Genomic DNA, 24,230 nt, shown 5'->3' on the forward strand with positions numbered 1-24,230 from the left:
TTTCCAAACACTTCTGGGATAATTCTCGCAAAAGAAGCATACACAAGCTCTTTAACGTCTGAAAGCTTGAATGTGATGTTATTGTGAGTAATAAAACTCTTACAGTTACCCCAGATCAGCTCGATAAGATTGAGCTCACAGTGCCATACTGGCATACACAGAGCTATGTGGCCTTGTTTTGCAACTGGTTCATCAGTGGTGTACGGGGGCTTTGTTTCTCATTGCCTGTAAGACATGTTTCAGGAAGTAAGGAAAGGCTTCATCTGTGTCCTGAGATTGCTCATACCTCCCTTTCATTTCCCTATCATCACTATCAGATTTCTTGGTCTCAGAAACTAAGTCAGGACCCCCAATCAGTCCCTTGGTGACTCTGTGTCAAAGTAAGGACTTCACATATGCTGTAGTAAATCCTGTAGCGGACAAGAGGTTTCCCCCTTTGTTTCTCCAGTATGAAATACTGGTATAAATTTGCATTTTATGGTTTTGCAATGATAGCAAGTTGCATTTTGCCATTTCAGTGCTCATACATGAAGTGAAACTTCTGTGGGTGAACAAGGTTATCTCTGTGATTTGAATTAAGACTTTTTTATGTAATTGTTTTTTAATATAACCGCTACAAGAGTAGTAGTCCCTCTTTTTAAACATATTGATGGTAAGAAAACCCAAATTCTTTTTCAGAAGAAGTCCTCCTTGGGGTACATATAAGCATTTTTATGTCCATTAAAAATCCCTATGACAGTTGTAACTATTTTGATAATAAAATATTTACAAAACAAAAAACTCGTTTTCGTCTTGTGGGACCAGCTTTGCAGGGCCCCCCAGGCCCCCTACAGCCAAGAGCAGGTAACTCTGGCCGTCTACCTCGCACCTCACTTTTCATGCTGTCGTTCGACTAGAAAGACGTGTGTGGTCCATTTAGATAGTTTTTGTGCTATCTGCCTACGGAATTATGAGTGAGAAAGAGTCAGCTACTGTATGTATGGTTCCTTTTCTTTCGCACGGGCGTTAGTTGGAATTTCTTGGCTGAAATTTTCATTCATATATTGTTGTAACTTTGCCGGTCGGGTCCTATCTTCCTGTCATGTGGCAGGCAAGATGGCGGTCTTTATGGCTTCTTTTTAGTGCGGGAAGTGTTTCGCTTGCGTCTCACTTATTCCTACGTGTTTCTTATTAGTATGTTTTACATGCTAAGATGTCTTAACCCATTTGTTCTTGTTTCAGTCAAAATGGGGATGTTGGTTTTTAAGACTTTTCGTCTTTTTCATTGCATTACGCACTTGTGTGTGCACACTTGTTATTGCATTTATCCGCTTATACTTTGTTGTTTAGCTGGGTTAATGTATTTTGGCAATTTATTATCGCCCGTGCGTTTATATTTTGCATATTGTGTGTTCAATTGCGTATGTTTTCTGTACATCAGTTACCATTAGTTGGTTCTGATTGTTACAGTTTCGCGGTGCACCCAAGTCTTGGGTCTAGGCTCAGGCACGGGTGCTGTCCCTGTGGGAATCTCAGATCCAAGCTACGGCTCTGGTGTCATTTTCCCAGCTGGCTCTAGGGGTCTTGCACCGAGCACCGGCTCGGGTGCAATTCCGCTTGCCGTCGCCGGTCCATCGGGTCTCGTACCGTTGGTCACCAGCAACCTAACTGGTGGTTCTCGAGCACCGGCTTTGCCGCCTGCCTCGGTTCCGCTCAGTGCATCGGGTGTCCCTGCTTCGGCAGCCAACCCCACAGGGTCTCGACACCCTGGTTCTTCAATGAGCCAGGGGTAGGCCGACTCGGACATCTCGGCTCTTCTGGGTCTGTTGTCCTTGTTGACGGGTCCCTTGTGCGTCGGGGTTACCGGCAACCTAACTGGTGGTTCTCGAGCACCGGCTTTGCCGCCTGCCTCGGTTCCGCTCAGTGCATCGGGTGTTCCTGCTTCGGCAGTCGACACCACGGGGTCTCGGCACCCTGGTTTTTCAGTGAACCAGAGGTAGGCCGACTCCGACAACTCAGCTCTTCTGGGTCTGTTGTCCTTGTTGACGGGTCCCTTGTGCGTCGGGGTTACCGGCAACCAAACTGGCGGTTCGAGCACCAGCTTTGCCGCCTGCATCGGTTCCGCTCAGTGCATCGGGGTCCCTACTTTGGCGGTCCATCTCACGAGGTCTCAACGCCTTCTTTTTTCGGCGAACTGACGGAGACAGATTCGGAGCTTTTCGCTCCGTTCGTCCCCGGGGCAGGTACGCGAATGGATCGCGGTAGCACTGACCCGATTCCACGGAGTTTCGTCTTCCTGGGAAGTGTTTACTCCGTGCAGGGTAGCCGAGATCAAGGGGCTGTGCCGCAGGTGGTCGTCCCTGCGGACGCCCCCGATCCCGCAGAGTTTCGTCTTCTTGGGGAAGCGTTTGCTCCGTGTAGGGTGGCTGAGGCTCAATTGCCTATTTTACCTTCACTCCTCAGTGAGGTAATTAATCCGCTCCTGTAGGGTAGCCGTTCGCGGTTCGATCTCCAGGAGCTTGACCGGCTACTTGATGGGGGACGATGCGCTATTTGACCCTCCCGTTGTCAACGAGTGCTTGTACGCCTCGATCGCGCTTGGGGGGTCGTCTGGCCACTGCCAGGCGTCGGCTTGTCAGGGTCGCCGCTTGCCGCTTTGTACCTCATCGAACCAGGTGTTGCGCTCGGTTTCCGCTCCTTTGAGGAGCAATATCGGAACGCTGTGCAGCAACTTAAGGTTGCGGTGCACTCAGCCTACCTCTCTGTCTTGCAGAGGCAGGTGGTGTCGCAGGAGGACGGGGACGAGGATTTTTCCTCGTCCACGTTAGAGCGGCAACTTACGGAGGTGCATTCACATTTGACGCGCGACTCAATGCGTTCACGAGTCAGATGATGTATGCTGTGATTGGCCTTCGTAGGTTATGGCTGTCGCCAGGTATTCACCGGCTACACAGCAGGCACTGCTGTCTCTGCCTTTCCGACTGGGCTTGACCCTGTTCCCGGGGGCTTTGACCGGAGTTAGTGAGGCTGCGGAGGCCGTTAGTCAATTCAAGGACTCTTAAGTCTTTTCTTGAACAACCCTCCACCTCTCGCTCGCGGCCTTCGGTCCTCAGCTCAAGCTATCCTGCGACTCAGTCTAAGGATGCGCCGAAGTGGACTGCTCCACTACAGGCACGGAAGAGCAAGGGCAGGGGTAAAGGGAGTACCTCCGGAGCCCTCAGTTGTCCCGTTGCAAGCGGCAATCTCTGCCGTCGGCCGGGACACTTTGCCTTCTACCCGAAATTCCTGTGGGTGGTCGCCTCCCGTTATTACTCAGGGATGGCCACACGCCACAGTGGAAGCGAGAGCTTATTCCTTTTGCCGGGATTCGCTGCACTCCGGTGCCGAAGTCGCCGGAAAAGGTGGCAATCCTCCGTGCCGAAATTCAGTCTTTACTGGACAAGGCAACTATAGAGATGGTTCCATCAGGACAGGAGACTATGGGGTTTTACTCCACTTATTTCCTGGTAACCAAAAAGAACGGAGGGTTCAGACCCATTCTAAATCTCAAGGGTTTGAACAACTTGATAGAGGTGCCGTCTTTCAAGATGGAGACACTGAGGTTAGTGATCTCGTCTGTAGAGGCAGGGGATTGGCTTACGTCAATCGACCTCAAAGACGCATACCTCCATGTACAGATGCATCCCGAGTTCAGGAAATACCTTCGGTTTTCCTTCGACGGGGTTTGTTATCAGTTTCGTGTGCTCCCCTTCGGCATCTCCACGGCGCCAAGGGTGTTCACCAAACTCATGCTAGTACCAGTTCAGGTCGCCAGGGCGCAGGGCAACTTTTGTTTCCCGTACCTGGACGACTGGATCCTCAGAGCGCTCTCCCAACACCTAAGTCGAGAATCCACACAGTAGGTGATGGATATTCTCACCAGGCTAGGTTGGGTTATCTATCTTAAAAATCAACTGGTGCCGAGGCAGGATCTGGTTTTCTTAGGGGCGAGGTTCGAGACAACCCGAGGGGTGGTTTCTCTGTCCCAAGAGCACATTTTCAAGGTACAGGGCATAGTGTTAAGGTTCCTTCAGTCCAATATTGCCTCAGCACGGACGTGGCTTCAGTTGCTAGGCAACATGGCGGCGACGGTGGACATAGTCTGGCGTGCACGTCGGAGAATGCATTCCATTCAGCAGGCGTTAGCACAACAGTGGTCCCACTCGGAGAGCTACGAGAAGAATCTGGCTATTCCCCAGTGGTTGATACGTCACTTGGGGTGGTGGACAGATACCGGGAATCTATTCAAAGGTTTACCTCTGATGACCCCGGTACCGTCGCTCACAGTTCAGACGGATGCCTCCCTCACAGGGTTGGGGGGGATGCGTCCTGGGCGACCTCGCGATGTCGGGACTATTGTCCGACCAAGAGGCGACCTTGCACATCAATGTGTTAGAGTTGAGAGCTGTGACGTTGATGTTCGAACGCTTCGTGGATCAGGTTCGAAGCCGAGTGGTTTGTCTAGAGATGGACAACCAGACGGCGATGTCCTACATTCTGAAGCAGGGCGGCACTGTGTCTCCGTCGCTCCTTCAGGAGGCGTGGCAGTTTTCTACTATGGTGTGATCAGTTCAGCATACGGGTTATGCCTGTGTATCTCCCAGGGGTCGACAACGTGCGTGCAGATGCGCTCTCACGACGTGTTCTGGCTCCCCACGAGTGGTTGCTCGATCGGGAGATATTCGGGATTATCTCCCAGTTGTCTGGGTCGTTCTAGGTGGATCTGTTTGCCTCTGGAGTGACGAACTAGATTCCGGGGGTTTTGTTCGCGGATTCCTGATCCGAGAGCGATTGCCGCCGACGCCTTCCAGCGGGACTGGACGGACAGGGTGGTGTCAGCGTTTACCCCAATTCCCCTGATTTCCAAAGTTCTGTCTCAGCTTGCCACCCAACCAGAGCGGCTACTAGTGCTTCTCGCACCTCTGTGGCCGTATCAACGCTGGTTTCCGGTAATACTCAGGTCGCTAGTGTAGCCGCCAGTACTATTACCGCGGCGACCGAACCTACTATCCCAGGACGGCCAGCCTCACCCCAATCCCCAGGATTCAGTGGGTGGCCTGGCCACTGTCCGGAATCGTCTCCAAAAGAGAGGAATTTCTGCATCAGTTGCAGACACAATTCTGGCTTCGTGGACGGATTCCACGAATGTACAGTGTGAGGATAGATGAGCCTGTTATGCGCGCTGGTGTGGAAATAGAGGGATTCTCGATCCCTTTTCTTCGACTGTAGTTGAAGTATTGGAGTTCTTACCGTCTCGTTTAGAATCTGGCTTAGCCGCTTCTACGATTCGAGGCTACTCCCTGGCTATTTCAGCCTTCCACATACCCGTTGAGGGTGCCTTGTTGGGACAATACCCCCGGGTACAGCGTTTTCTTGCAGGCGTGGACAGACTGTGTCCGGTCGTGAAATTTGTCTCGAGTATTGGATTGGTTACCCACTCCTCTCATTTATGACTTGGCCAACCCGTCGTTACAACTGTTAAGTTGGAAGACGACTTTTTAGTGGCGGTTACGTCTGGTAGACGTGTTAGCGACTTACACGTCATGTTTTCAGACCCGGATCTTACTATGTTCCATAAGGATCGGGTTAGCATTCGCTTACCGGATTCATACCGCCCAAAAAAATTCGATCATTCGCTTCGAATGACCGCGCCTATCGATCTAACTGGGTGCATGCTGCCTGCGTCGTCTGATAATACATACCGTAAGGTTCGTGTATTAGACGTTATGAAACCTCTTAAAGTTATTTTAAGAGAATAGCCTTGCTCCGTACGGAGAAACAGCTATTTTGCTGTTGTGGTGGCGGAATGGCTGGCTATCCGACTGATACACAGACGGCATCCCGATGGATTGTATCGGCAGGCTGCAAGGTCTATATACATAAAGGCTTATCTCCCCAAAAAGGGGTTGTCAGCTCACTCAGTGAGAGCAGTGGCCACGTCAGAACCGTCATTACCAACTGAACAGACACTCACGAGAGTGTGCTCGGTTCGGTCAGTCAGTTCCCTGCAGTAGACAGAATAGTTCTGCTCAAGCTGATTAAGCTTTGTTTGATAACTATATCTGTTTGCACTCGGTGTTGGGTAACTATCCATTCCCATTTTATCGGCGGTGATATTTGGTGATGGTTTCTTAGTCCCGCCCTCTTTGGCTGGGTGCCTTACTTTCCTTTCCATTTCCCTGCTTAGCTTGCTAGTGCGGTATGGACAAGGTTCAGTTTGGCGAGTGTCCCGTACATCCAGGTCTCCAAACTTTGATTTGGGTGGGCGGGGTTTGTCATTTGGGATTTCCCAAATTCTAGCCAATGGGCATGTAAGCTTTGACAAGTGGGTCCTCAGCTTTGTCACGCTCCCGCCTTGATTGACATCAGCGGTCAGGTGACCAGGTCGGTGCCTTTTCTATTTCCATGTGATTGTAGATTTGCACTTCGATCGAATGGACTGTTGATGTCAGACAGAATACCACTCCCAATTGCTGCTCTTTGGGAGTCTGTTTAATGCTTATATGTACCCCAAGGAGGACTTCTTCTGAAAAAGAATTATACAAACCTGTAGAGGTTATGAATTCTATGAAGAATGTCCTCCTTGGGGTACGGCCACCCGCCTCCCCTCATTCTGTCTGATACGTTCATCATGAAAAGTGAGGTGCGAGGTAGATGGCCAGAGTTACCTGCGTTTGGCTGTAGGGGGCCTGGGGGGCCCTGTAAAGGTGGTCCCACAAGACAAAAACGAGTTTTTTGTTTTGTAAATATTTTATTATCAAAATAGTTACAACTGTCGTAGGGATTTTTAATGGACATAAAAATGCTTATATGTACCCCAAGGAGGACATTCTTCAAAGAATTCATAACCTCTACAGGTTTGTATAACTTTTTACAATCATTTAAGTATTTTAATTAGTTAAGGCTATATGAATAATTATAGTCTGCATTTCAAAACTACATTTTGTACTTTGTTAAAACATCAAAATTTCCTCCTATGAAATGAACTCTCAAGTGAATTTTTTCATCCAACTAGGTAGAGTCATACTTGTCATATTGATATTTAAGCCAAAAAGCATTTTCCATGCATTTCCAGCTTTACTTTTGTTCTAATTTTTCCTTATCCTGACTCATGCTTAATTGTTTATCTCCTATTCCCTGGCGAAGGTAGTGAAATACCTGAAATCCCTTGGAGTTGCCTTCTAAAGGAAAGGCACATAAAATTTACTCACTATTGTGATGCCCAATAATTTATACTTTATACGGTTTGATACGTGTGCAGTGCATCTTGAAACTGCACGAGCAGTTTTAGTTCTAAAGTTGCACCATATCTAAATGTGTGGGTTTTTTTCTTTTTCTTTGTTGATCTGCAAGAAGCGGGTAACTTTCAGACGCATACATTGACAATTAACTTACTCAGTAATCAGACACCCACCAGAAGTAGCCTGTGGTTGTGCGTTTGTACCTTGTGTTAAATTGTTGCAGTAGTTTCCCGATTGATTTTACCAATGTACAAACCTTGCTGAAGTCCCCTCACACTATGGCTGTGGTTCTTGTTCTAACAGTCAGGCTATATTACCAACTGTTTCCATTGTTGTTGTTCATGCAGATTCTTACGGAGAGACAAGGAGATCGCAGAGACGAAACTGGAGGTGGCCCAGGCTGAGACTACACGGGTAAATCAGAGATTTGCCCATCTAGAGAGACAGCTGGATTATGCCAACAAGACTCTCACTGAGGAGAGGACTCGATCTCAGGTGAGCAACATAAGCGCTATGATTTTATTAAAGAAGTGTTTCCCTTTCAGAGTAAGATCGTGTTTTCATGTGAGTGGTTGTGGATGCATACAAGTGTATGTTTGTTTTAATGATGTCCTATAGTTGTGTACGTACAAATGTTTATGATGTCCAGTTCAGTATGTGTCTGTACAGGGTACATGGTGTCCTGCTATGTTGGTGTCCATACAAGATATATGATGTCCTGTGTAGGTGTCCTGTTGTGTAGCTGGCTGTACGAAATACATGGTCTCTTGTTGTGTAGGTGTCTATACAGTGTACATGGTGTCCTGTTGTACAGGTGTCTGTACAAGGTACATTGTTTCCTGTTGTGTAGGTGTCTGTACAATGTACGTGGCATCCTCTTGTGTAGGTGTCTGTACAAGGTAATGTTGTCCTGTTGTGTAGGTGTCTGTATATGGAACTCTTGTCCTGTTGTGTAGGTGTCTGTACATGGAAATATTATCCTATTGTGTAGGTGTCTGTACAAGGTAATGGTGTCCTGTTGTGTAGGTTTCTGTACAAGGTAACGCTGTATTGTTGTGTTGGTGTCTGTGCAATATACATGGTGTCGTGTTTCAGGAGTCATTTTGTAGGCGTCTGTCTAGTGTTCAGAGTATCTTCTGTTATTGTAGGTATCTGTACTATTGCACAGGGTGTCATGTTATGGTACGATTCCCCACAATACATAAAGCCCATTCATTTCTTGTATCCTTCCACAGTGACATTGCTGAAATATCGCCGAAAGCAGCGTAAACCTAAACTCACTCACTCACTCATTCACTCATGTTTTGTAGGTGTCTGTATTCATCTGTACATGGTATATTCTCAATCTAGGTGTCTGTATACAAGTGTACATAATATATTGTCATGGTAGGTGTCTGTCCAAACTGCGGTCCAGCACGCTGACTTGATGCGGAAGGTAGAGAACATGAACGTGCTGACAGACAGCAACAAGCTTCTGAGAGAGGAAAGAGACAAGTTGCAGCAGCAGGTTACAAGTCTTGAGGCAAAGGTAGGCACATGGTTATTAAACAAGGTTCATCCAGGCCCCACACAGAAAACAGTGGTCATAATGCCTAGGTAGGACACATGGTTGTTATACAAGGTTCATCAAGGCTCCACACACAGTTCAAAATTAACACTTTGAGATAGCATATTTGCTATTCAAAATCCTATTCGGGGAATGGAAAAATACAGTCGCTACAACATGCTACCTGGAGTTTTGGGGTGAAACCCTTTACGTTCATGAGGCAGGCGTCATCAAAGGATAGATCTCCACTTTCACTTGCAAACTTACTGATTCCGATATTTAAATTTCTCCCAAAATGCTCATCAGGGCTTTTGTTGGTCATTTACAAATTACAAAACTCACGTAACAGAAAAACAGTCAATTCAGTGCGCACGCTCATAAGTATAACGTTAGTGCTTCCTATGTGTGATAAGGGACATTTGTCATTTCCTGAAGTGTAAGGGCGATAAATCATCGTCTGCTAGTGCAAGTAAAGGTATCACTTTTGCATAATTTAATAAAAACCAGCATGCAGAACACACATAACACACTATCAACTGATTACATAATTTATTTTAAGTATGTGTTTTCGTCCCAAGTGTAGATCGGTCAAAATCAAAGTTCTATGTAACATGAATAAAATCTTCATTTATTTTATGTATGTGAAAATGGATGAATGGGCGGGATTAACAGCAATGCAAAAGAATGATGCTAAAACAGGTAGCAAGTACATGCTACTTGCTAAAAAGTTAACTTTTTGCCTTATCCTGACTCTTGCTTCTTTGCTTATCTCCTTCCTCTAAGCAAAGATAGTGGAACACTTGAACTCCCTTAAAGTTCCCTTCTTTTGAAGCAAACATACAATCACTCTCACACACAGGAAGCCTCATCGTCACATCTGTTACATGACCACTCTCTCCTCCAACACCTGATGAGACAGTTTGAGTCAATTTGAGTCCCTATGCAGCTTGTAATATCCTCTATTTTTCGGTCCTTTGCACAAACTTTAGAGGTATACAGCTTTTTTGTCTGTATTAATTATAAATGCGAAATGAAATGTGGATGGATTTACATATTTTGTATGTTGTTGGACATGTATTTCACCATGTGAGATTACGTTTTCACTGATGATATCATGCTCCTGCTGTAGGTTATGGCAGCTGTTCTGTATTATTATGTCCTACTTGTATGGTTATTTGTCCTATAGTGTTCACTGTGAACTTGGTAAGAATTTTGTTTGTATTTTTTTACTATTCAAATGCGTCCTAAAGATTTTTACGTAGGCTCTTTCAAGTCATGGCTGGCAGTTTGATTCTTATTGCGTCTGGTAGCCATTTGCAAACTACTGCTGATATTCAGGTTTATAGTGAATCTCCAGACGTTCCCCTCCATCAGGATAGCACTAGTCCTAGTCCCTGACGAGGTCATCAGAATCAATGTCATCTCAGCCAAAGAAGTGGGAGTCATCTGTGTCCTCCAAGACTAGTCTTCAACTACTTGATACTACTAGATTCAACAGCTGCAACAGGTCCATCGGATGAAGAAGATGCATACTGTGTATGAACACTCCCGTTCAAGAAGATCATCACCATTATCTATATCATCTCAACACAGTTTAGAGGATGCACTTTTCATACACTTGGCGAGTGCATGTATGCACGTATCCTGCTGCAGTCGCAAGGTTTCACCGACTGCATACCCCAATCAACATCACTGTCATCTTCGTCTGATCTGATTTTCACTGAATGATGACCACTCCAGGGATGCACGCAAACATGAAGATCACTCTGACTTTCGGTGTGGGGACGACGTTCAATAAACCTTTCAGACCACTTGCGAATGCATTTGCAGAAGATCAGAGACAATTCATCAGAGAGTCAACAGCTTGCATCAGAGGGAAAATTAAGTCATCTCCTCAGACTCAGAGATTACATTTTGGATTATGATTGGGCTAGACCTCACTTCACCATTGAAGGAGTCCAATGGCACCATCACCTACAGGATGATCTACGATGACTTGACATCTTGACCTTCCCTCTGCTTATGCTGACATCAACTTATCTGTGATTTCCCATACTGTGACAAAGTATGAGCATCAACACATCCCATCCTTCAATGCTCAGAGATTGAACTGACTCAGCGACTGCATTCAAGCACCTTCAGCATTTCAGCATTAAGGGTTCCCCGCATGCTTGTCAGGACACTACGACTTGAGATATGGGTCGTCTTCACCATTGAACACGGACCGTCATCCTTCACAGGAGCAGACGCGAACGTATTCACGGAATACAAACTATTGTACTAGACTAACGCATGTGGAATCAGCGTACCATCATTCGCCATTTAACACCAGAAGTTTCCAACTTCCAAGACAAAGATGATTTCATCTGCTCTACTTACTTAAAACAATTCATCTTCAAGCATCTGGCACTAACAGCAGGTTGCAGTACACCTGCAACGAGAAATTCAACAAGATTATTTCGAATATATATGGAACCCTGTTATTACAGTCAACCTGTACCGGCATGGGGAAGCATGGGAATCGCTTCACAACACCTGTATAAAATGACGACAGTATAATCTTCAGTTGCAGACTACTGACTAGGACAATCCACGTACTTCAGTCGTCAGTATTAAGCAGCAGAGGGTTTCTCTCGCTTCCACTCAATCATCTGTACACATACTCACTCATCTCCGGGACAAGCTGAATGCTCGTGAGGGACTGCACAAGATTTGACAATGTTCATTTGGATGCAACACATGGTGTCACATTTGGAATCTGATTGGTCTTCAAAGGACAACGCCCTGTGCACAATGGGGCTAGTGTTCTCATGTCAGGAAGTCGTGTACAGGTGTAAACAACCCTTCCATCATTGGAATGATGTTATTTACCACCCAGATAGCAGTCTACAGTGGCATTCAATTGTCTTCATGAGGCAACAGGTCCTCCAATAGCAGATTGAACGTCCATTATCTAGAGGCTTGCAGCAACAAATGGCAGTTTTGCAGCAAAGCTTGCCAGCTATAAATAGAGTTAGACATGGATGACAGCTCACTCACAGCTTACAGTGTTGACGATCTAAAGACGAAGTGATTCCAGCAGCAACATCTTCATTACAGATGAAGCATGTAACTGTTCATACTACCTCACTGTCTGTCTTCATGAATATTCAGCTGATTGAAATGTTTCTGCAACAACGAACACAGAAAGGTATGGCCTTACTGGAGATTATTGATTAAGTCAGACTTGGATCGGACGCAAGTTCTACATTCTGGGAACGAAGAATCCTCACAACACAAAGTGTTGAGACAAGATTCAAGCCATGATACAAGCAAGCCATGATCTACTGCATCACTACAAGGTTGGGGTGCCCATCTGGACAACAAGGGTGGGAAATTGGGCGAACAACGAATGCACTCTGCACCTGGAGATGACAATTGTAATCAACACAGTATGACACTGGTTGACAGAGGACGTCGAGGCATTCACCACTGAGGATGACATGCACCATTTTTGGCCTCTTGCTACTGGTGGCTAGTTGGAGGGAGAAACTAGTATATCTAAAACTTCACTCTTTATCACATGTCTTGTTGAGACCAAGGCGTTCTGCTAAGTAATGAGTTGAGATTCCATGCACACGTCTTGAACAGACTAGCATGAGTGATTATGTCCCTGTACTCTTAATGAAGATACTTGTACATGAAGAAGGGTCACGATTGGTCTTGATTGGAAATCTAGACAAACAGTTGCATTAGACACTAGCAGGATGCTAGCTGATCTATATATATCATCATGTTCCAGTCAAAGTATGCTACAAGAAATATCAATTTTACTAAAAAAAATTACATATTTTTCCTTATCCTGACTCATGCCTATTATGCTTAGAAACAGTGGTGGGTCAGGCCATGCTGGAGTCTGCTGACTGCCATATAACTACATCCAGTACGTACCCCCTTTCGGAACTATAACAGCAATAGTTTGATCCTGTTCTTCCAATATTCATCTGTGAGATGGGAGGAATAACATCCAGTCAAACCTGTCTTTTTGTACTTATCCTAACTCATGACGTCAAGCCTTCTCAACCGCCACCCTCGGGCATGCTGAATTCCCAGTATTTCTCATGTCGGGCTTTAGGAATTACGGAGTGAGTGATAAACAGGTCTGGTCATGTGAGTGATTGGCGGGAAACGTGGAGGCTTCCTGTGGGTGAGTGTATTATGCGTCCACTTCAAAAGAAGGGAACTTCAGGGGATTTCAAGTAGTCAGCTATCTTTATGAAGGGGGGAGATAAGCATAATAAGCATGAGTGAGGATAAGTATAAATTATCAGTTTTACACAAAAACTTACATTTTCGAACACTGCCACACACACAAGGATGATAAGGCCAAGGTAGGCACACTGTCATTGGTTTTAGTGGCTACTTTGGGAAAGAGTAACAAACAACAGAGTTATACATGTGTTTGTATTTTGATGATGACGGTACTGTCTCAGTAGAAGCTGATCCTCACTGGTTGGTGTTGTGTTACAGATCAAGAAGATGGAGAGTGACATCCAGCCCCTCCAGGCCAACCTCCGCAGTGTGCAGGCTCAACGGGACGCGCTCAGTGCTGAGAAGACAGCTTTACAGAATGAAGTGGAGCGGTGGAAGGGACGAACCAATCACCTCATCGAGCAGGCAAACAAGTCAGACCCAGAGGAACATCGCAGGATTGTGTACGTGTTTTCAAAACTAGAAACTGTTTTGTAATTGTATGTGACTGATGTTCTTCATTCATGTGGCTGAGTGCGTGTTTGTCTGTGACTAATGCACTACTCATGTGTGACTGTTTTAGGCAGGAGAGGGACAATCTGAAACGACAGCTGGCTCAGGTGAATGAGGAAAGGCACAAACATAGGTTGGATATTCCTCAACACATACCAGCTATAAACTTGACATTCCAGAACACAGTTACCAGTGACATACTTAATTTACTAGGTTCCCAGTTGTCCTGACCAGCCTCCATATGGCCAACATACAGTGTTATTGCTAAAGTAAGAGGGAAGCAGGAAAGATTTCTGCCCACAATCCTCACTCTGTTAGCATTATATGCTGAAGAATACATGGTTTTTATGTAAATCATAACCCAAACCCCTAAACCCTTGAAATAATCCTAGTAAATAGAATACATTTCAAGTGGGGCTGCAGGCTGAACTCTTATAAGAAAGCATCTGCTACGAATCAGAATAAGTATAAAATACTGTGTTTACTCTCAAACAAACATTATTAACATTGTTTCCTGTTTCAGGGCTGAGGTGTCCAGATTAAATGCCAGCTTGTCAACTAGTCAGTAAGTGCCTTCGACATAACTTGCATTGATTACCCTGGGTTACGGTTTGTGTGCGGTAGCCCATGTTCATGGTGAGAAGCAACTCATGAGAACAGCGGTTCTGTCTCATAGACTTTTGGGAGCATGTCATCATGTCACCATTACATGGATTGATGCTCAAAATGTGTGATTTCCTGTTTAAACTTGACTTCAGTGAAAGTAAACTTATCCTCAGTTCTTTTCGTTACACTCCACCACTGAGTCTACAAAACCTTATGGGAGGTCGCGTCAGGTAACCTTTGAGATTGACCAGTCAGAACACAGCTTACCAAATCGCAAAAGTGCACGATTGCACATCCCTTATGAACTTTTTTCTCAAAAAGTTTTCGTACCCGAACGATTCCAAATGCTATTTAGCGTACGATCGCTTCCGGGTGATGCACACGACGTACATACTGCCATGACAACGGTGAGTAAACAGTCGCTGCAAATAGTGTTTTTGACAATATTCAAGGATGTTATCTTGCGTAAATATTAGCTAATGGAAACCATGTCAACAGAAACACCAAAGCGTATATACTGCAGGTCAAATAACTGTGTTATATGCTGATTTTTGTTTGTGGAGAGATCTGTGTCGGTGACCTGAATATTTTGAAAGTCCCTCCAATCCCTAAATAGTAGCCGTTGTCTGATTGGTTAAATCTATTTAACCGTCTCGCATTTGAATGGACAGTCATAGGTTGCTCAAAGGTTACCTGACACGACCTTCTACTAGGTTTTGTTAGACTCAGTGGTGGAGTGTAACGAAATACACTGAGACGAAGTTTACTTAGACTGAACTTGACTTACCTGTGTCAAGCTGCAACATTGCTGATGCAGCCTAAGCAACATTTACCCAGTCACTCGCTTAAACTTGGCTAATTACTGTCTGCTAGCATATAACAACTAACTTGTTTTGCATGTTTTGGAATCTTATCTGGCATTGCAGTAGCTTCACTGTGTATTTCTGTCTTGCAGGACTGAGGCCAACAGTGCCAAAACACAGGTGACACAACTCAAGTAAGAAATTATTTCAATTTCATTATGATCTTAACATGATAAATAGTTCCAGTTTAACTGCTTTGAGTGGCGTTTTAGAAGTTTGAATTACAATATTGACTTTCATGTTTGGCAATTGTAGAAGAACCTGTATCAAAACATCAGAGTTGTCATCCAAGTCAGTTCAGGAATGATCGAAGTGAATTATGCAGAACCAGCAGAAACTGAATCACAACTTTCTCAGTTACAACCATCAGTCTGAGTGTCCATGGGTAGTTTGTCATGCAGTGTTTTGAACTGCTTCGTCATCCCATTTGTGTTTAATTTGTGAAGTTGATGGGAGTGATCTTTCTTCCAGTGCACAGATAGCTACCTTGAAGAAACAGAACGAAGAAAAGCTGCAGGATGCTGAAGAGAAAATGAAGACAATCAATCAGGTAAGTGGGGATAATTATCCAGATGTAGGGAGAGATGATCGAGACAATCAGCCATGTGAGTAAGGATAATTATCCAGGTGGAGAGAGATGATCGAGACAATCAAACAGGTCAGTACGAGGTAGTTGTCAAGATGAGGGGAGCAGAACATGTAGAGGCAAATCAACAAGGCAATTGCTAGATATGTTGATTGATTTGCAGACAAAAAAATGTTATACATACTGCCATGAAACTCAAACTTGAAGGAGAATAGTTAGTAGTAGTAATTGCAAATATTTGGCTTCAGCTGAAGAAGATTGGTCGTAAATATAAGGAGCAGGCTGAGAATGTTGGCAAGGAACTGGAACAGGCACAGAAGGATCTGACTGAGCTCCGAGCTAAGTCAGCCAACCAAGAGGCCGCCCAGCCCAACATTGCTGCCATAGAACAGGCGTCTGCAGAGCTGCGACAGAAAGTGGCCGCCATGGAGAAGGAGAGAGATGAGCTGAAGGCACAGATGCAGCAGCGGGACACACAAGTCGGTGAAGTTAAGGAGCAGCTACAGAAACAAGCCCAGGTATGTCAGTATGGCTCTTCAACCAAACTCTGGTCAGTATGTGACACAAAATTTTATGGTGTTAAATCAGTCTGTTGTGTAAAGAAACTGTCATGAAGATAGTGATTGTAAGTTGAATTGCGCAATATCACTCTGTTTGGAAGACTTAATTGTCCCTCCTTCCAGGAACACAGCCAGCTTCAGGAGACCTGTAACAAGCTGAAGGAGGAGAACTCAGAGTACGAGAAGAAACAGACACACTCACGAACTGTGCTCCAGACTGCCAAGAACAAATTGACCAATCAGAGAGAACAAGTAGAAAGATTAACTAGTGAGAATGCAGAACTGAAAAAGAGGCTAAGCACAGTGGAGATGAGTAATAAAGGTAGAGACTGCTAGACTTGGATACTGACAGGGCATATTTACTCTCAGCTCCAGCTAAGACATTATGGGGTCATGATACGCTTGTGTTGATGCTAAGGAAGGTAGGGTTTCTAATTTTGGGATGTAAGTGATCATATATAAAGTGTACAGGTTACAAATCAGCCAAAGTTTGAGTGAGCATGTTCAACGGCTTCAACCCAGATAGTTCACAGGGCTTTTGGTCCCTTCACTGAATGAGTAACATGGGAGGACACTGATGGTAATGCTATTTCTTAAGTTCTAAAGCCTCTTAAGCAGCTTCTGTTGTATGATCCTCAGGGAGCTGAGAATGAGTGCACACTGATTTATGGACTGGGGTAACAATGTTTGTACCACCATGAGCATTCAGTTGATGAATAGATCTATCCCATTGTAAAGGGACTTCCTATGTTAATTTTGAAATTAGTTCACAGATCATCACTATACACAAAAGTGATCAAACGTACAGAATCTGAGAATCAAATTCATAGCTGAAGTACTGTCTTTAACCACAGAAGAACAGGACCTTCGTCAGGGCATGCTGAAGTCTCAGTTTGAGGGACGAATCAGCCGTCTAGAGAAAGAGCTGCAGGACGCGCGGGGGGGACAAGGGCCGGGGCTGGCTGACCTGCAGCAGCAGCTGGACCGGGTCCAGAGGGAGAACACAGAACTCCAGGCCAAGGTGAGAAATAATCTCTCAGTGTGAACCAGGCTTCAGAAGAAATTTCCTGTAGATATCTTGATTATTGTCCCCTGCTGCAACACGGAACGGGAGACTGTGTATTCAGCAGCATCCTTAAGTATGTACATCCTCATTCTTGTTAACGCAATATCATAGGAACTGTTGTACCCAATATGTTAAAGTTTGGTGACAGACTACATTGGGGGCCAACACAGATGCCAGTAACAACAAAATTTTGACCACTTTTCAAACTTATGTTAATGTGATATCTCATGGACTGTTTTACCAGTGTCTCAAAATTTGGTGAGGGCCTATATTGGGGGCTTATACAGATGCCAGTTGATTTGGGTGACTGTGACCTTATCATCAAGATCACAAGGAAGTTTTGACCACTTTTCAAACTTATGTTAATGCGATATCGCATGGACTGTTTTACCCAGTGTCTTAAAATTTGTTGACAGCCTACATTGGGAGATTATGTCGACACCAGTTGATTGGGGTTACCTTGACCTTATCTTGAAGGTCACCATGTCATAGACCAAGTATAAATGGATGACAGCTTCTTTCATTCAAGATCACACTGTTTCGATACAGGTTCTATATCGTTTTCAAGAGTGAATGATGTATGAGTGTCCAGAATTACAGTCAGTTTTATAGTGTACGCCTTTGGGGATGGGTTCATGGGTTGTGGGTATTTTCTTGCATTGGCCTGCAGGAGGTTGCTGATGGTGGTAGAGGTCGAAAAGGTGGTGTCCATGCCTGCTTGTTGCTTGAGGAGCCTGCTTATCTGGTGGGATTGTTTGCCAGTGTATGGGATTAAGATCTTTTGGGAGCAGATTCAGATCAAGGAGGTTTGGTAGTAGGTGGCGATAGAGTTGCTGCGATAGTCCTATTCACTAACTGGGGTGGGTAGTTGTTGAGGTTGACAAATACATCTTGCAGGTGGCTAATGTCTGCATGAAGAATTGTGGAACATATGTTCTTAGCTCTTCTGGTAAGTGTGGAGATGATGCCTGACACTCATGAAGGGTGGTTGGACTGGAAGTGGACATTCTGGTTAGTGTAGGTAGGTTTTCAGCATACAGTTGTCCTAAGTTGGTTGGAATCAAGCAGGATACACGGACATCCAGAAATGGTATCTGGTTGTTGGTTTTTGCCTTCATGGTGAATTTGACTCTGGGCTGTTGTTTGTTGAAGTGGTCTAGCAGCTCAAGAGGGTCATTGTTAGGTTTCAGAATGTGTCATCCACCTTCCAGTACTAGGTTGGAAAGGTGATGTGAGGAGGGCTTTCTCTTCTAGAAGTGCCATATATATATTTCATTGAGGATAGGTGAGCCCATAGTTAATCCATGTATCTGTTCATATATATCATCACCCCATGTGAAGTAGGTGGAGTCAATGTAGAACTGCATCAAAATGTTGTGCTCTTGAATTAAAGAAGTTGTCATCCATGTATCTGTTCATATATATCATCACCCCATGTGAAGTAGGTGGAGTCAATGTAGAACTGCATCAAAATGTTGTGCTCTTGAATTAAAGAAGTTGTCATCCATGTATCTGTTCATATATATCATCACCCCATGTGAAGTAGGTGGAGTCAATGTAGAACTGCATCAAAATGTTGTGCTCTTGAATTAAAGAAGTTGTCATCCATGTATCTGTTCATATATATCATCACCCCATGTGAAGTAGGTGGAGTCAATGTAGAACTGCATCAAAATGTCATGCTCTTGAATTAAAGAAGTTGTCATCCATGTATACTTTTTCTGTCTTACTTCCAACTTCTAAATATGCCACAGAAAGAAGTCACCATGACACTTTGACCACTTTTCATATGACATGTTTTCTACCTTTTATTTTATTTTTTGGACCCATGAAGGTCCCAGGGTAGAATAGGCCTTCAGCAACCCATGCTTGCCATAAAAGGCTACTGTGCTTGTCATAAGAGGCGACTAATGTGTTTGGGTGGTCAGTCTCACTGACTTGGTTCACACTAGTCATCGATTCTCATTTGCGCAGATCGATGCTCATGTTGTTGATCACTGGGTTTTCTGGTCCAGACTCGATTATTTACAGACCGCTGCCATATAGCTGGAATATTGCTGAGTGCGGCGTAAAATTAAACTCACTCACTCAATTTTATTATTTTGGTCACATGTAAGATGCCTGAAATGACTGATGTTTGCATCGCCCGATGTAGGCTGTCAACATATTGAAGACATTGGGTGCAATGTTTTATGAAATATTGCTTTTAAATATGTTTGAAATAAGGTCAAGGTCACCCAAATCACCCGGTGTTTGCATCGCCCGATGTAGGCTGTCACCGTATTGAAGACACTGGGTGCAATGTTTTATGAAATATTGCTTTTAAATATGTTTGAAATAAGGTCAAGGTCACCCAAATCACCCGGTGTTTGCATTGCCCGATGTAGGCTGTCAACATATTGAAGACATTGGGTGCAATGTTTTATGAAATATTGCTTTTAAATATGTTTGAAATAAGGTCAAGGTCACCCAAATCACCCGGTGTTTGCATCGCCCGATGTAGGCTGTCAACATATTGAAGACATTGGGTGCAATGTTTTATGAAATATTGCTTTTAAATATGTTTGAAATAAGGTCAAGGTCACCCAAATCACCCGGTGTTTGCATAATAGCCCAATGTCGGCTGTCAACAAATTTCAAGTCCATGAGATATCACGTTAACAAAAGTAAATATTTCGTTCTTCTTTAGTGGTAGGGGACATGACCATATTAAAAGCAATCACTTGGAGATAGTATACACAATCTGTAAGGCAGGTCTTGATCCATGAGTTATCCTGTTTAAACAGTACCACAAAGGTAATAAACTGCTTTACTCTACTGGCAAAGCCGAAACATGTTCCACTGTTAATTTGGATATTCTTTCCCTAACAAAAGTATCAAAATGTCCCATTTACAAATGTTTTTCACTTATTTTCTTGTACAGATCGCTGCTCTACAGAAACAGCTGGAGTCCCAGCAGAAACACATCAGCCAGCCTGCCTCCATTGTCACACGACCTGCCGCTACCACCCCACCCAGGTGAGTAGCAACACCATTCCAACAACAGTCAGCTCACAGTTATCTGATAGTCTTCTGTTCCTAGTTTGGAAAAAGAAACATTGCATATTTCAGTGAAATTATATTTTGCAGAAAAGCAATTGTACCAACTATTATTATACCAGTGTATGTGCTAAGTATCCTCATCACATGATCTCTCTCTCTTTCCAGCACATCCACGTCTGACCAGGCTCCCAAGATGGCCAACATTAAGCCCATGGCTACAGGCACCACCAGTGTGGGTCAGGCCACACCCATCCCTCACAGCTCAGCGGCAGCGAAAGCCACGGCTAGCATCCGGCCCATGGCCATCGCAGCTACATCTGTGGCCTCTACATCCACCGCAACACCTACTGCTACAGTCATGCCCACAACACTCACATCACAAGATGTGGACGGTGAGTAGCAGCATTTTCACATAAATATAAATGTTTCATTTATTTTAGGAAAGTTGTCAGTATGTTTGATGACACAATCACATGATTGCCTTCAGAACAAGGTCAATAATATTGAAACTGACATTAAGTTCCAAACCTTGCAGATGACCTTCCATCTACATCATCCACCGGCCCAACAGTCACACCGATCCCATCAGTCAGTGTCCCAGGACGACCCCAGCAGGTCCAGATAGTTGCACCACAGATCGAGCAGGCCCAACCTGGTGAGGACAATTATACAGATTCAGGGCCACAATGTTGGGCCCATTTCCTTTGAAGGATTAGATTTTGTTTGTTGCAATGAGTCTCATAAAGACATGTCTCTGTGATTAGGGTGATCTCTAACTGAAAGAATTGACTTCTGTGAAGATCTTATTAGGAACTTGTCTTCAGAACCCATCCTTGTCCTCAGATTGATTACTATGATGACCAAGTGCCAAAGCTCAGTGATCAGATTCATACATGTCATTATATTGCTGTGCCTTATTTGTTGCTTACAGCAGAGCTACAAGGTTTGAATTTAATGACCAGGCTTGGCCTTGTCTGGCTGTGTCCACATGTCTCTAAGATGGACCTCGATTTTGTCATCACCGCTATTGATATCTACTTCTGTGTTATCTTGCTACTGGATGATAAACTATATCAGTTGAGTTATCACCTGATTCTTTCTGTTTGATTATAATTATGATTAATATTTTATGATGTTCATATTTTTTTCGGAACTATTGATGCAGTTCCAACAATGACAGTTTCCCATCTGTCCCTTTCCCTTCTTTCCTTTGTGTCTGAAAGATATCATCCTCTGTAGTAGACATATCCACAGACCTAGTGGAAGAGTCATCACCTGCTGCAGCTTTGGAGTCAATGCAGTCACAGATACAGCAGCAGCAGCAGCAGCCACAGGTGACGCCAGTGTCTCCCCACCTGCCATCCACGTCATCAGGCACAGTTGCAGACAGTGTAGCTAGTCAGTCACTAGGGAAAAGACAGAGGGATGACACAGACAGGTGGGCAGAAAACTTCACTTCTTGAATGCTTATACAGGATGATAACTGTCGTTCTCAGTAGTAGTCCATGAGATACATTACAAGTCCCCAGTAAACCCATCCTCATTGTTGCTTGACAGCTCAGGATTTCATGGCTGTTTTGTCTAGCCCACACATTATTGACCGAGCATTGAGATTGAGCCAGATTATTACTCAGTCAACAACAAATGCAACAGAAGTCAACATCTGTGCATATTGTATGAATATTTTGGAGGTTTTGAGTGGTAACAGGTATTTCATTTCTCACATATTCTGTTGGTGTTTTTGTTGTTGGTGGTGACAAGTTTGACCACAGAAAAATATACATCAGTAGTAGGTTTACCGCTATTTTGGGACAGGAGACCCGTGAAGGTCCCGGGGTAGAATAGGCCTTCAGCGACCCATGCTTGCCATAAAAAGCAACTATGCTTGTCACAGGATCAGGTGGTCAGGCTCACTGACTTGGTTTACATGTCATCAGTTCCCAATGCTCATGTTGTTGATCACTGGATTTTCTGGTCCAGACTCGATTATTTCCAGACTGCCACCATACAGCTGGAATATTGCTGAGTATGGCGTAAAACTAAACTCACTCTCTCACTCTTGTGGAGCTTATGTAAGACTACAGATGAAGTGGGGTGATCACTGTTCTTGGATCAAACGTGAAGCTTATGTAAGACTACAGATGAAGTGGGGTGATCACTGTTCTTGGATCAAACATGAAGCTTATGTAAGACTACAGATGAAGTGGGGTGATCACTGTTCTTGGATCAAACGTGAAACTTATGTAAGACTACGGATGAAGTGCACACAAGAGCTTGATTGGGCACTGACATAATGTGTTGTTTTGTTGCAGTCATGAGGAAGCAGAAACACAGGCCAAGAGAACAAGAACACAGGTTTGTCAACTTGAGACAGATTTCACAAAGGTTAAACACATGAAGTCTTCCATCAGTTTATTATTTCTGACTTGACTAGTGATAGCCTCTACAGTCATTCGTCTGGATGTAATAGAATGTTAGTTTCTTCAGGTTTCTTATCTGGGTCAGTATTTCTTTTCTTCTCATTTCTTTAACTTCTGAAACTGTTCCTTCTGACTGACGAGAGATGTTTATGAAGTGATTGAGGAAACAGATAGCGTAGACAACTATTTATAAAGGAAATGGTTGCTCGCTTCTTGTCGCAACCATGGTTGCCTTCATCATGTCATATCAAATCTCTCATTTTGCCCCAGCTGTTTAAAACAAATCCCACTGTTGGTAGTATTGCTGTTTTTTTAGCAGGGCTCCCCTCTCCCAACCATTACGCTGACTGATGAAAATGCCCAGACAGTCAACCTGGAATCCCAGGAAGCTCCTCATCTCCACCAAGCACAGACCTTGGAACAAGAGGAGGTAATTCTACCATCAATAACTTGCAGTCTGGTGACCTGTGTGGTAACCAACATGCGCTGGACTTCCTAAGTTGTATGACTTGGTCACCAACAACTAAATAAGAATGTTCAAAACCTCTTGCTCAGAAACAGTATATTTGTCCAGTGTATGTATGGCTTGTAAATATTAACTATTCCATGATTACACGATGCCATTTAGAAAGTGGTCAAATGCAACATATGTCATATTTGGGATTTCACTTTCTTAGTGAAATCATAGCTTTCGGCCGTGTGAGCCGTGCCAATTTACACTCATCAGAGGGGTACACAAAGTACGCAGTCTAGACTACCAGTTGTCCGACTTTCATTTTGTGGAAGTCGCGGTGGCTGAGCGGGCTAGGCGGTTGACTTTGTGTGCTGGCGATTAGGTGCCTGACTCTGAGGGTGCGGGTTCGAATCCCGGATGGGACTCAACCAAAAAAAGTACTAGAATTTGTACTTTACTAAGAAAGTGAAATCCCAAATATGACATATGTAACTATTCCATGTTTCCAGACACCTGCTGAAGTTGCAGTTGAAAGTGTATCCCCCCAGGTAGTAGGAGGTTCCCAGCCAGAACCCGCCAGCCTGACACAGCTGGAGGACGTGCCACAGGTAGCCACTTGTACTCTGTTAGCATACGAGAAATTTGTGGGGATAATAATAGGGGATAATAATAGTAAGTTAGGCATGTCTTCAGCACATTAATCCAGAGATTGCTCTTGCTGTTGACTTTGTGTTAGCTAAATCTTGTCTAAATTGCTGCTTCTACATCCAAACAAAAGGATGTTGCAGTAATCAGTCCTGGATGTTTCAAAGGCATGGGGAAGGGGTTTAACATCTTTCTGGTTTCTGTATCTAGATATTTGACCAATATTCCTGATGTGGTAGTAAGCCGTTTTACACACCATGTAAAACGGCTTGCATGATTACACGATGCCAGCAGAAAGATACAGTTACGTGTCATTGTGTTTGGTGACTATGATCACACAACATACATACTCCAAGCCCAGAGCTCTGGACTGCCTAGGTTGAGGAAGCCTAGCGGTTAGCGCGTTCACTCGTCACCCCGAACACCTGGGTGCAGTTTCC

General features: G+C 44.3%; 1 protein-coding gene across 7 annotated transcripts in view; it reads left to right on the forward strand.

Moving 5' to 3' along the window:
* The window catches only part of LOC137291651 (nucleoprotein TPR-like), a 73,374-nt gene that overhangs the window by 42,199 nt on the left and 6,945 nt on the right, over nucleotides 1–24,230 (forward strand). For 2 of the 7 annotated variants that reach the window (XM_067823068.1, XM_067823072.1), the window contains exons 37-53: nucleotides 7,607–7,754; nucleotides 8,650–8,787; nucleotides 13,315–13,499; nucleotides 13,619–13,681; nucleotides 14,072–14,113; nucleotides 15,110–15,151; nucleotides 15,489–15,567; nucleotides 15,852–16,121; nucleotides 16,287–16,485; nucleotides 17,018–17,184; nucleotides 20,153–20,247; nucleotides 20,437–20,663; nucleotides 20,807–20,926; nucleotides 21,511–21,709; nucleotides 22,584–22,626; nucleotides 23,008–23,121; nucleotides 23,655–23,753. In XM_067823068.1, the coding sequence (XP_067679169.1) occupies nucleotides 7,607–7,754; nucleotides 8,650–8,787; nucleotides 13,315–13,499; nucleotides 13,619–13,681; nucleotides 14,072–14,113; nucleotides 15,110–15,151; nucleotides 15,489–15,567; nucleotides 15,852–16,121; nucleotides 16,287–16,485; nucleotides 17,018–17,184; nucleotides 20,153–20,247; nucleotides 20,437–20,663; nucleotides 20,807–20,926; nucleotides 21,511–21,709; nucleotides 22,584–22,626; nucleotides 23,008–23,121; nucleotides 23,655–23,753 (2,230 nt within the window). The remainder of the gene's footprint in view (nucleotides 1–7,606; nucleotides 7,755–8,649; nucleotides 8,788–13,314; nucleotides 13,500–13,618; nucleotides 13,682–14,071; nucleotides 14,114–15,109; nucleotides 15,152–15,488; nucleotides 15,568–15,851; nucleotides 16,122–16,286; nucleotides 16,486–17,017; nucleotides 17,185–20,152; nucleotides 20,248–20,436; nucleotides 20,664–20,806; nucleotides 20,927–21,510; nucleotides 21,710–22,583; nucleotides 22,627–23,007; nucleotides 23,122–23,654; nucleotides 23,754–24,230) is intronic. The other 5 variants (XM_067823071.1, XM_067823074.1, XM_067823069.1 and 2 more) reach the window with 3 other exon arrangements.

Source organism: Haliotis asinina, chromosome 7 (assembly GCF_037392515.1).
Source record: "Haliotis asinina isolate JCU_RB_2024 chromosome 7, JCU_Hal_asi_v2, whole genome shotgun sequence".
NCBI classification, from domain to species: domain Eukaryota; kingdom Metazoa; phylum Mollusca; class Gastropoda; order Lepetellida; family Haliotidae; genus Haliotis; species Haliotis asinina.